At 46.0% G+C, this 13,807-nt stretch overlaps 1 protein-coding gene across 1 annotated transcript in view; it reads left to right on the top strand.

Moving 5' to 3' along the window:
• dab1a (DAB adaptor protein 1a) overlaps positions 1 to 10,716 on the top strand; it is a 74,774-nt gene extending 64,058 nt beyond the window's left edge. Inside the window, exons 11-16 of the mRNA XM_053430651.1 lie at positions 956 to 1,018; positions 1,143 to 1,239; positions 1,993 to 2,399; positions 2,896 to 3,091; positions 3,188 to 3,336; positions 8,637 to 10,716. Of these exons, the coding sequence (XP_053286626.1) occupies positions 956 to 1,018; positions 1,143 to 1,239; positions 1,993 to 2,399; positions 2,896 to 3,091; positions 3,188 to 3,336; positions 8,637 to 8,684 (960 nt within the window). The 3' untranslated portion in view covers positions 8,685 to 10,716. The remainder of the gene's footprint in view (positions 1 to 955; positions 1,019 to 1,142; positions 1,240 to 1,992; positions 2,400 to 2,895; positions 3,092 to 3,187; positions 3,337 to 8,636) is intronic.
• Positions 10,717 to 13,807: the final 3,091 nt, after the last annotated feature.

The raw sequence follows: 13,807 nt of genomic DNA, 5'->3' as shown, positions 1-13,807 counted from the left end.
CACTCCCATGGACTTCCTGTTATCAGTCCCTGTGGATGCACCGTTTTGCGTATCTTTAGTATCACGCTTATCGTCTTGTTGAGTTGATCTTATCTGTTACGCTAGACTCTGCAGCAGCAACAGTCCACATCACAGCCTCCTTCCCGTCCTCGCCCCCTCCTCTCTTAGCCCAGAATACCCATCCAGATCCATGATGGTAAAACACCATGCCCACTGATCCATTTTCTGATATATACAGAAAGTATTTTGTGGTCTATGTGTGACCTACGTGAGCGAACAAGAGGGACGATATTCGAAGAACATTCATTATCTCTAAAGAAATTATTCGCATCTGTGATTTATGCAAATCTCGGACCATGTATTCAAGGCTTAAATTCCTTTATCGACTAAAAATAGTTCCCTTCTCTTGCCCCTGGCCTAAAGATATTATTAATGTGTAAAAAGGGAGTGACACAAAGAGGAGGATCATGGAGAGACTGTGTAAGAAGGGGCAAAGAACGATACAGAACAAATTCAGATCAAATAGAATGGCTGCCGTCTTTGATAGCTATTCCCTCTGAGGCACAGCACACGTCTTCTACAAGAGGGAAACATTAATGACTTGTCCAGAAGAAGACAGCCCTACAGTAATGATGCGGGGGGGTATTTAGATGAGCTGCTGGAAAGCACCTTCATCTGGAGTAGATGACAAAGGCTGTGATAACTCTCGGTAGGTATGTCATCATTGTCAATCATTTCATCTCATTATTCCATCTCTCCTCACCCCCTCTGTAACCTCCCCTGTGTTGCTGCCACAGTGCTCAGGTAGGTGCCACAAACTTTACGAGCCTTTACGTGTTGCATGCAGTGTGTGATGCATGTTGCACTGGACTGGGATCTGCTTCAGATAATGTCTATACTCTCGCAGCATTGTCCCTGTACCTGACTGCTATTCTGTGCTTTCTCTGATTCTCAGAATATCAACCAGTTAGAGATTTTCGGAGACATGTCCACGCCTCCTGACATCACCTCTCCGTCGGTGAGCAGCTGTCACACACGCACACAGTTTGTGATTTACATCCCAGAAAAGCCCAACAGCATTTCCACTGAGCCGCCTCTGTTGTTTTTCCCTTAACCCCGACGTCCAATCACAACCCACACAGACTCCCGCCTCTCCAGCCAACACCCTTGACCATTCGCTGGGTCTGCAGCCTCCCACGGAACTGTTTTCTCCCTTCAATCCTGCATCTGTGCCCTCAGGTAAGATCTTGTTCACTTAATGCCATAATACACCACTGGTACCAGCAAAGAGAAACAAACACAGCGTGAAAGAGAGGAGAGGAGAGAAGAGGGGGATGAGATAAATAGAAGGAAATAGAGTAGAATTGAAATGCAGATGAGGGGAGGTGATAGAGGAGAAAAGGTGGTGTTGGTTCTGTGTTGAATATGAAATGCTTCATTAGCCGTCTCGGATGCTGCTGACTTACCGGTCGCTGCTGACGTGACATTGGTGGTCAGAAGGAAGTAAAACACAAGCTGAGACTATTAGAGTGAAGACTCCTTGGTATGCACATGGGATTCATCTGGTGTGTACTTTATACTTCTTACCACTATCTCCTCCGGTCCCTGCGTATGTCAGTGTAACAGGGAAGCTGACGTTGAATGTCCACTTCCTCTGCTGTAGGTAACAAGTGGAGACCAGAAACGGGAGAACAGCAAGTGTGTAATAGCATAAGCTTCTCCTGACGGTATTGGGTGATTTTAATGAGTGTGTGTTAAGCTCTGCCTTTTCCTAATAACTCTTCCTCATTCTGGAGGTGATTATGAAAGTTCACCATGACTATTAAGAGCCTCCCCAGTAGCTGCAGGCAGAAGTAGGGCAGCACTCTCTGGTGATGCATGATTATCTGTGTGTGCGTGTTTATGTGCTGAAGAAAAGCAGTGGTGAACATATGCACTGAGGGTGATTTAATCACTTCCTCTTCGTTCTGATCTCTAACCATTCACCATCAGGTTATGTGACGATGGGAGCGGTACCCCCCGGCCACTGGTCCCAGCAGGCATTCGCTGCCCAGACGCCGCTGGCCTTCGGGGTCCAGTCTCCGCTAGGCCCAATGGCCCAGGTCCTGCCAGGCGGCCAGCCTCTCATCTGGGGCCAGGCCAACATCTTCCCTGCCACCCAGCAGCAGTGGGCAGCCATGGCAGCCGGAGCCTTCTCCCCTACAGCCTACCTCCCTGGCCAGCCTGTGGGCACCCTGCCCGCCGCCATGTTCCAGACTCTCACCCCCGTCACGACTCTGACTCCAGCCGGCGAGTGCCATTCAGGAGCTGGAGCGAGCGCCTCAGCTGCTTCCCCTTCAGCGTCGTCGAGTCCGCAGCATGGAGAGAGGGGGAAGAAGATGGGCAAGGAAATGTTCAAGGTGGGGGGAGATGATGGATGAAGAACTCTGATGAGAGCAGATTTATGATGTCTACTGAGGATTTTACACCTTTATGATGCAAAAACATGCAAATTAGTAGCAAAATTGCAAATTGTAACATCAATCAGGGAAAATAGGTGCTGGGTTTAGCTTGTCTTTTTGTTACTTTGAACATTATATGCCTTTATTAGTCGGCCAACAGTAGAGAATGAGGGGAGATAGATGGGAAACCATATGTAGCACAGGTCCTCAAACGGTTGTGAACTGGTAACCTAGACGTGGTCAACACCTGAACTCTGCTGTCTTACTGGTTGGTTTACTTACTGATACTGTTGACACACACTGAGATAGAAAATATTGAGAAGTGATAAAGACAAGATGCACTTCAGTCCAGATTTTAATGATGATCATTTGATCACATATGTACCTGTGGGATCTAATAATTATAGCAGTGAGTGAAACAGTTGACCTGACCAACCTCTGCCTCTTCCTCCAGGACTTTCAGCTGGCGAAGCCTCCGGCCATGCCCTCAAAGAGGGGTGAACAGCCCAGCTTAGCAGGGACCACAGATGCATTCAGCAGTTACTTCAGCCGTGTGGGCACTGCCACGGACACGGACGACTGTGACGACTTTGACATTTCCCACATGAATCTGACACCAGTCACCTCCACAACACCATCCACCAACTCGCGTAAGCAAATCATGTCATGTCTGTCTTCAGTTCGTGTTCTCACAAATCACCATGCTCCGCGTTTCTACGTGTGACTCAACTTCTCCTCCCACACAGCGCCCACCCCAGCTCCCAGGCAGAGCCCTCCCTCCAAGTCCTCCGCCTCCCATGTCAGTGACCCCCCCACAGACGCCACGGACCCCCCCACAGACGACTCATTTGGGGAAGCAGAGGGCAGCCCTATTCGCAGTGGAGAGGAGGATGCTGTAAGTGTGTGTGTGCGTATGCGTGGAGAGTTAGTCAAGTGTGTGTCCCTTTAATAACTCACTCCTTATGCTGCTATAACCTGCAGAGCAAGTTGAGATTTCCTGATAAATAGCCTTTGTCGCGGTGTTGGCGGGCCAGGTAATCACTCTGGCTGATTAGGGGGCCGATGCCGCTGTATCCCTATGTGTGTGTGTGTGGTAGTGCATGTAGGAGTGTGCACAAGTGTGTTGTTGTGTGAACATATGAAGTTGAGTGCTAGCGGGAGTATGTGGTTGGGTGTGTTTTGTGTGCATGCATGGTCAACACAGCGTTAAATGAACTGGTGGAGTTGTCAGAGACATCATTAAGCTGTTATTAATACCAGCCAGGTAGGTTCCATACATCACTACTTCTATATGGACACACTCATCTCTGGTGAGATAAAGGAGGTCTGCCGCCCCCAATTCTTCTTCCAGCAGCGATTAATATTTATTTTACAAGCAGCAGCGTCTCAACCTGGGAGAAGGGATGAAAAATTAAGGAGAGATGAGGAGATTAAGAGAGATCTTTAGGCGTGGGAGGAGAAATTCCCGTTGCCTTTGACCAAAGTCCTTGTAGGATGGTTGACCTTCAACGAAACCAGACTTCTCCTACTTTTCCTTCCATCGTTCTTTCTGTCTCTCTCGCTCTCTCTTTTGTGTGTTCTTTTCATGCTTGTCTCTCTCTTCTCTTCTGCTCTCAGGCGTGAAACATTAGCTTTATGCCTCCAATCTCGCTGTTATTGAAAAAACAGAGAACTTTCACACTGCTGAAAATGTCACCAGGCCCGAATAACACACGGAGGCTTTACACAACCCAGAGTAATGTGCAGTGATGGCGGCGGAGTGTGTGTATGAGTGAGTGAGGCGAAAAGGTTGCAAAGAATGACAGAGAGACAGAGCGTGGGCAGCAAAAAGGCTTCCTGCTCTCTGCGGGACGAGCTGTAAAAAGCAAAAGGGTTTTAAGAAAAAGCAGCAGATCAATAGGACGAACTCCACTGGGACATTCATAATAGGACACTGTAAAGGACTGCATGCATATGTGTGAGTGTGTACCTTAGAGTATGCTTTTGTGTATCTGCAAATGTGTTTCTGAGAGGAGACGGGTTGGGTGTGGGATGTGGTCTGAAAACGTCCTTATTTCTCCTTCAGTGTATTGACTCTTTCCTGCTTCCTGCTCTTGTAGTCTTAACTGATCCTGCAATCCTTCTTTTAGATTTATTCTTCTCTTTTCTACTTTCTGCACCCTCCTTCCTTCCTTCTTTCTCTTACACTCCATCAACCTTCCCCTCCACCCTCTCCCTCTCCTCCTCCTCCTTCCTCCCCTCTCTAGGCATGTGGTTCTGGGTCGCCCTGCCCCAGTGAAACAGCAGATCCCAGCCAAGACCAGGCCAGTCCAGAGGCTGGGAGCTAGATAGAGGAAGGGCAGGGTAGGTATCAATGCTTCCTCCCCACTAACATCTCCTCCGTCACTTCCCTGCCTTTATCTGTTCTTCTAGTTGACTCCCACTTGTATCAACCTTGTCTGAAATCTCTGCATATTTGTTCATCTTTTCCGTCGTCTGCTGGTTTATCTGTTGCATCTCTGATCATATTTCACAGTTTCCAATTTCCCTCAGCTGTCACGTTTGCTCAAAGGTCAGCATGTTTTTTGCTGGCTTCAAATGGTTTGTCGAGTATGATCATGCATGTATGAGTATTTCATTCTGTGTGTTGGTAGTTTGTGTCACAGCATCACTTGGAGTTGTGTAAGTACCTATTTACTTTAAAGTGGCATTGCATTGTTGCTTCCTCTTTTTTTTACCCATAGTGCTCTGTGCCCTCATTGTGTCCCATCTTTGTGACATGTACCTAAATCACGCCCAGCTCCCCGAATAGCGCACATCTCACCAGGAACGCCAACAGAGTGTGACAGCCAATCAGAAGCTGTGTGCTTCAGTGAACAGGACATCTTCTGGGATTTGCCGGTGATGAGCGCAATATGCTGATCTCGAATGTGTAGCTTAATATAAAGAATGATGGGTGCTGTCATGTTATGCATTATGTATATTTCGTGATGTAATGTCACTTACAATGTGGCCATTATTGTAAGAGGATTGAACTGGTGGAGACAGGCGGCAGCTATCAGAACTGATGATGTGTGCGTTTTCACACTTTTGCCACATCGTCCGACAGGAAAACTTCCACACGACTTGCACTGGCTTTTAGAGACGTGTTAACAGTAATGCGGTTTTGCAGTTTGTCTTCTCGAGGAGACAGAAGGACTCACACACATGCACACACCAAAGAGGAGAGCCATTTTGATCCCTGCCTCCCCACCCGGCGTCCTCACCCACACAACTCCTGACTGTGGCTCCTTAATGATAGCCGCTGGCACTCACACAGGGAAAGATTCAACGGTTTTGTTTTCATCAGCTAATACTGAGGTGCCAAGATTAATGACTGCCCCGCCATAATTGGCATTAATTAAAGCCCAAGAAGCCTTCCCCACTCCAGGAGAGGAGGAGGGCTGGCTGAGCAGCCTCTCTCCCCTGTTGGCCGGCGTCCTCATATTCAGACTGTGTGAAAGCTGCGGGGCAGCAGGTGGATGCGGCCCTTAAGTGGGAGGATGGATTGTGGAGAAGTGAGCGGTGAATCTGGCTGCAGACTGACGGCGCCATGGCCAGAAGCAGAGTTTTCTCTCTGGAGTAGGTGGACTGCTTTGGTCCTGGTCCAATGAAGCTGCTCCCATATGGTGTTTACTTGCTCAATCACATCGGCTTTAGATATCTTCCCAAACACACACACACACACACTCATAAACACACACACACACACACACACACACACACACACACACACACACACACACACACACACACACACACACACACACACAAACACACACACACACACATACACACACACACACACACACACACACACACACACACACACATACACACACACACATACACACACACACACACACACACACACACACACACACACACACCCATACCCATACCCACACCTGTGCAATAGCTCCAGTTATTTCCCAAAAAAGCACACCTGTGATCGATAGTGTCACCACCTGTGCTCATATTGGAGCCAGAATGTGTGTGTTTCTTAATGTGTGTGTGTGTGTGTGTGTTTGTTGCTGGCCATGACTACCTGTCCTGTCCTCCTCCTCCTCCTCCTCCTCCCACTGTGCTGGTCCGACAGACATGTGTTCAGGCTACTGGGAGAGTAAGTGTTTTTTCTTGGGTGATCTCATCATGTCCAGCGAATGCTCCCGAGTCTCAGGCGTGAAATGGCCTCCTTCCACAGTTCACTGAGCAATCTCACACCGCTCCCCCTGCCCAGGGCGGACCACCACTCACACACACGGACATAAAAGTCCACGTGTACCCGCCAAGCCAGATATTTTGGCCTTTGGGCTGGTGCTGCACCAGCTCATCAGTCATACCTCCACCCATTTCCTCCCCTCTCCCCCAGCCGGGGTTGATGGAATCAAAGTGACCCTGTTTGGCAGCGCTGGTTAGCTGATGCAGGGTGAAACAGCCGAGCCGAGGGTCTGAGCAGTGTGTGGTTACTGTCACCGCTTGTCTCAGCCTCTCTGTCACCTTTTCTCTGGGCTGCTGGCAGCTACATTCTGCTGACTGTTTGGCCTTGACAAGCCCTACAGCTACGGCTCTGTATCCTGTGGCCCAAAGCCCCAGCAAGCATCTATCCCAACTTGAACCCCAGCTCTCTGCTCAGAAGAGACCAGGAGCAGATGATAGAGTGTAACAGCTGTGTATGAAAGTAGTTTTGTCTTATTTTTCATCCAAGATATGATTCTATCCCAGGAGAGAGTAGCACACAACATATGTTTACTTAATTGGTGCAAGAAAATGGAACTGCAGCTCTGCATTACTGTCTTAATTGCTAAATATCTTCCTCTGCTTATTTTTTCAATAAATCAATAAATCATTTTACCCATAAACTAGTAGAAAATTGTGAAAAATGCCTTTTACGATTTCCCAGAGAGGACCCAAAACATATTCATCATATAGAAGCTGGAACTACAGAATCTAAAGTGTTTTCTCTTGTCAATGATAAACTATTATCGCAATTGGTTTGTGTAATCTTCTGTTAAATGGCTAATTATTCATAGACAAACAATTGACATTTTTCTTAGCTCCAACCAACACGTTTTGATGTAACAGGACTGATACTTGGATGGTTTGTTTTCCTCACCTGTTCCTCTTAACTCCACCACAAGGCATTTTCATTTTCCTGCTGTATTCTCACATGGGCCCGCTGTCACCGGGCATTTTACGAGGGGGTTGGCAGGAAAAACTCCGGAGCAACTGACGCTGACATTTGCGTTCTCACACATCCGTTCAGCTGCAGATGCAATGATGTTCCCTTGAAATCTCCACTCATGTCATATATCTTAAGTGTGAAGTGTCACTCCGTGGCAGCAGGAATGAAGTGTGACATCACGTGACAGAATGTGACCTTGAGAGATTGTAGCATCTTTTCTCACCTCGGCAAAAATGTCTCACCATTATGTGAATAGTGGTCACGCATCCTCATGTGGAAGCTACTGGTTTACCCCAAACTCTGAACACACACCTCTGTGGATCAGCGAGCGAGAGAAGTCTTCCAGAATATAACGGCCCAGCCAGAAGCCTCCAATCGAGTTGTCTGCATGGCAGATTGAATGTCTGGCCGTAATTATGTGTACGATAATAACGGGGCCCATTGTGAGCGAGTGCAACAGCCTTGATTCTCTGACTGCAGGCTGCTCCATCATCCACTGCTGGTTTCCAGCGCCGTTGGAGAGAAGCGCAGACAATGATGACTCATAACTGGTCTTTCGAGATGCTAGATTATACTTCTGATTCATACTGGTCCAGGAGGGAGCCTGGAGTGGGAGAGGACATGCACGTGCTATCACACTTACACACTCAGAAACAATAACTCACACATGCACACAGAAAAGGTTTCCAGAGTGAGAGCTCTGAACGGGCTGAGAGGAGAAACGATAGGACTCCTCCAAAGCAGTGTGCTACTGCCACCCGGTGGTCATGTTAGGGACCGATACTGGCGTACGTTTGCAGATCTGGATCTTTGCTTGTCAGGGCTTGCAGAGTGGCGTTGCTCGCAGTTGAGTCAGTTGAGAGAATGAATCAGAGACTCCGATCCTCCCTTGTGGTTGTGTAACCCTGGGTTAGGAGCAGAGGCCATGTGGAGCTGATATAGACAGGATTCAACACAGGGACATGACGGTTGTTTTTCTCTCTCTTGCACAGGTGGGGAAGGACCCTCTCTACGCCCAGATCAACAAAGGGAAGAAATAATGAGACACACAGGAAGACGGACCTGACTAGCACTGAGAGAAAAGGAGGAGATCTATGTGTGCGGGTGTGTGTGTCTGTTTGTATGTATGTGTGTGTGAGTGTGAGTGTGTGTCCTTCTCCTCTGGCTATCAACCTCCCAGGAGGAGCCTCCACACTCCTCCTGTCCCCCTTCTCGTCGTCGTCGTCCTCCTCCTCCTCCTCCTCCTCCTCCTCCTCCTCTGTGCAGTCCTCTCTCCTCCTGAGAGGAAGGAGCCCTCTTCGTCACTCCAAGCAGGAGGGATGTCAATCAATCCACCTCTCCCTCCACGCTGTGTTGTCTTCTCCTCTTCTCTCCTCCTCCTCCCTGGGGCGAGTCACACCCAGCCTTACAGACATAACCTGATCCTCCCTTCTCTCTCTCTCTCTCTCTCTCTTCCCCACCTCTTCCTGTCTGTTCACCCTCACACTCCTCCCTCTGCCTCCTGTGTCTGGCCAGAGTCTGTGCTGCCAAGGAGGGACTGAATCAAGCAGTGCCTCTCTATCTCCGACCCCCACACACACAAGCACCCTCATTGGGATAAGAGTGATAAACTTTCCTCTCCAGTCTCCCTCTGTAGCAAGGACATCCCACAGGAGGAGGCAGACTCTTAACGGGCCTATCAGGGACGGCCCGTTCCTGGGATCACTGCTTCTGATTGGTTGGTTGGTGGCTGGTTCGGGCGTATTCTCCGCATTCTTGTGAGTGTCTGCTTGATCTCTATGCAGAAACGGACTCTCTGAGAGCAACTCACGCGCCAATACAGCTCACACAGCAATCGGCCTTCAACAGACACACACACACACACACACACACACACACACACGGTCATCCCTCACTCTCTAACATGCATACACGCAGTGATTTGCCAAACGTCTCAGCTCGCAGACAGACTCGTTCAGATGCCAGAGGACCAGACAAACCGAGGAAGGGACCCTGAGAGGAAAAGTGTCAAATGGATTCTGTGATCGAACTGTTCATTCTCTATAGCTTTTGTACAATACTGATTTAAAAAAATGAAAAAATGACTAATTGAAAAATTGAATTTTTATTTTATAAGTCAATCAAGCCGCTGGAGTCAGCTCTATAGGAGTTGTAGAGTCAACCTGGCTTTAAGGCATCTGATCTTTGGTTTGCCAAAACTCATTTTGTAAATAATGATAACAACAACAACAACAACCATTTGGTCCACCGGACGTCTGTGCCATAAAATAGGAAGGCTTCAGTTATGCAATCTCTTGACGTTAACCCAAGCAATACCAACATATGTTTTTCTTTTGGTTTGATTCCCCCTCAAATACTGTTTCTGTTCTCGTGCATGGATGTCGTAGGTCTTTCTCTTAGCCTCACTTACTAATCCACCTCTAAACCTTGTACCATGCCCGTTTGTCCCAAGTCCCATGGCCACAAGTTATTGTTGTGTCTCTATGGTTTACGTTAGCCGAACACGATGTACCACAATCCTATGTTGCAGGTGCCGGACATGGTCTCGCTCTCTGCAGCCCACACTGCTCCTGCCCGCCATCCCTTTCCCCCGGAACAGTCTTTACACAGCCCTGCTCTGCCCATTTGTCTGTCTGGTGTTCAGGTGCCAAAACCGCTGCTGTCCGAGCATCTGTTTCGATGTGTGTGTGTGTGTGTGTGTGGGCTGCAGCGTCCTCTGCTACAGCTACATCGACTATGATGCCAATGACTCCCTATTTTATGGCCAGAGTCCCCATGTCACTGGAGAACTCTTTTTGGACTATGACGTTGATTAACTTAAAAATGTGACAACTAGAAGACAAAGCGAAGACGCTGAATAAAAAGGGAAACGTTGCTGTTTGAGTACATAACATTTCTAGACCTATTTTAACTTTACCTCAGCTAACAGTTTCTTAATGTAAATTGACACATTATTTTTATCTTTATGAATATGACATTCTACAGTGAGTTTTTAGATGATTTTTTGGGTTCCTCTCTTGATTTACGTATTCCACCATGTATTACTGTTACAAATAAACACATCCCAAATGACTGATGTGTCTGCTTACGTGCCTTGGTTGTAATCTGTGTGTGTGTGTGTGTAAGAAGGAGTAGACCTAATGGTGTGTGTCTGGCAGAGGTGACCCCCAGTGTGTATTTAGTTAGTGTAGAGCTAGTGTCACAGTATTTAGTTGTAATTTAACACAGCTTTAATGGCCTGTCACATTCTGCTACACTAGCAGACTCTAATTCAAGCTGTCATAGACTTTATTAGAATGCGACCAAGAAACAAGAACTTCAGCCTTCTCCTGCTCCATGTGTTTCTCCTTCCTGCCTGTGGAAAAAACAAGGATTAAAAACGAGTCGAACACTTTTTAGATTTCATAAAAGTATTGATTTAAAGGATAATTTCACCTAAATTAAAAGAAAACACTTTATCCATTACCCATAGTGGTATTTGGCCGTGGAGACGATCAGATCTCTCAGGCATGACACATAATTTGTGTAATTTGTGATGTTAAATAGAAATAGAATGACTTGGTGTTCAGTGTCATGAATTATAATTACAATATAAATTGTGAGCCTCAGTTGTGCTGCTGATTCGGATTTAACTCATTAGTAGCTAACTTACGTAATTCATTGGTTCTTTGACACTGAGTAAAAAAAATCAGTCAGGAACACTTTGTCATGATTTACCCATTTATTGCACAAATTTAAATACAGTAATGCTTGGAACGGATGGCTCGATTCTTTGGATGTTCCCTGGGTTAGCCAAGCAGCATGCTAAGATAAAACAGGGAACATGTGTATCAGGAAAGATACATGTGTTCAACATGAATACCGTTGACCACAACCATGTTTGGACTCATTGATAAAAGGTGGAGGCTGGATAGGGGGAAGAAAGTTAGAGGCAGCAGGCCGTGAGTGGCAGCTGAGCTGAGCTGGGGTCAGTGAGGAGGAGGTCGTATTTGAAGGGACCGCTTTGGTAGAGGGCTGTGATTGGTGAGTGACTGACGAGCACCCATCAGGAGCTGACAGCTTATGACACCTGAGCACATGACTCTCTGTCTTGCATGAACGAGCGCGAGGCTTAATTTCCTGGATCTTGATAAAAGAAGCACACATTTGCGGGACTGGGGGGGGGGGGGGGGGGGGGTATGAGCTGCATTGTATTCAGTGAATTCACGATTTTTAATCCAGATTTTTGTCACGATTTCATTAAAGAAATTTTAGATGGAAATCTGGCATTCTGTGGTTCTCAACCGATAAATAATAATAAATATATCAACACCAGAGTTGACGATGCTTATTGGACATCATCTTCTTAACTATTCTTAACCAAGGTGTAGTCGGGAGAGATGTGTCCTTAACCTGATGTCAACAGGGAGCTCGTAGCATCGTTTGGGAGCCAGGACAGCAAACAAGGGAGAGAATGTGTCAGTGCACATTCTTCCTAAGAACGAGAACGTCACTATTCCAGACCAGCGGTTCAGCTTCATGTTTTCAGATGTGTCGGAGCATTTCAGTAAGAATGTGCTGGTGTGTCTTCAACTCATCTTAACAGTTACTGATCATCTTTATATACAGTCACTGATGGTCTCTATATACAGTCATTGATCATCTGATTGATCCACACAGTCAGACAGTTTTTGGATGTTTCTTAGCTGATAAATACAAACAAACAGAAACCGACAAGAAATAAATAATGTGTGTGTGTGCGCGCGAGTGAGTGAGAGAAACCACTGTTCCAGTTACTGAATAATCCACAAACCTCACTGTCAGCAGTTTCCTTCGGGACTATTCCCTGTGTGAAGACTGTCAACAGTGAGGTCTGTGGATTTTCCAGGACAAACAGCTAATTCTTTTTGGAAAGAGAAGCTGCGGTGGCATTTTTCTAAATGTGAAATCCAGTTCACCTCTCAGTGTATTGTCGCAGTGACGGAACATTTTAGACTGAAACTTCAGCAGGTAAAATGTAAAGTGTTTGAGTTGCTGGATCAAACCACTATGGAAAGTGTCAGGATTTCAATATTTTAGCTATAGTCTCTGTCTGACTCAACTCTAAATGAATAAAGATAGAAGCAGTTTGAGCCAGATAAGGCCTTCACGCAAATTATTAATAATAACCTTTTCCTTCCAAGTGTTTAATCTTGAAAATTAGATTGTGTCTGCGTCACAATTTTGTTTCGTTGTTTTGGTTAAATTGTTTTGAATGTCTGTAGAAACAGAACATTGTTTTGATATAGCAAGAACACAATAATCTTTTCTCCAATTATCAACACCATTGGCCCACATGCCATCCGCTGTTACAAGGCCTTGGGAGTGGCTCCTTGTCACTTCCATATTCCAATACCAAGAGGATGGCCTACGCCTGCAAAATTTCGAGGAGGAAGAACCAAGATCTACTGTTATAAAATAGACAGGCGCCGGCTGTTTGATGCGTTCTGATGGGTCTCGTGTTCTGATACGACTTGTTGGATGCCCATTGCTTTGCTGATTGTTACCTTTCATTGCTTTCTAAATAAATACTTGATTGAACAAACCGAGTTCGGCTCATCTTCTCATATTTAGGATAAACCAACACGCCTGACAAAAGCAATGTCTAATTGAATTTGGATTAGATGACCCTTTAATCTGAGTGTAGAGTTTACCTATACACTCAGACCTATGGCTATATGTTTAAGGTAAGATGAGAGCATTTACTTGTAGATAGAAAATGTCCAGTGCAAAACTATATAGTGTTAACAGTCCTGCAAATATCATTAATAATCAATCAATCAATGATGTAATATATCAAAGCTCCATTCAGTGGAGGTATATGTAATAAAGTACATTTTCCGTGTGTCTGTTATTTAATTTTGGGTACTTAACACTTTTATTCCACCCCATTTATCAGTGCATATCTCACAATTACAAATACCCTTTCAAATAATTGATATAACAATAGATTTTGTGTTTTCAGTCGCATCATCTGCTGCATTTTTTAATGATATGACACAGTCTGTAATAGTAAAAGTATTTACACATTGTGGAAGAGCTTACATTCTGCAAGTGGGTACATTTAAAAGTAAGTATTTCTTGCTTTTACAAAGGTACAAAGTTATGTGGTACTCTAATTTGAGTACATTTGTTTGTACTCCTA

This window comes from Pleuronectes platessa, chromosome 9 (assembly GCF_947347685.1).
Source record: "Pleuronectes platessa chromosome 9, fPlePla1.1, whole genome shotgun sequence".
In the NCBI taxonomy this organism is placed as follows: domain Eukaryota; kingdom Metazoa; phylum Chordata; class Actinopteri; order Pleuronectiformes; family Pleuronectidae; genus Pleuronectes; species Pleuronectes platessa.
Note: the sequence above shows the minus strand (reverse complement) of the source record. Positions and strands in the feature narration are given on the sequence as shown.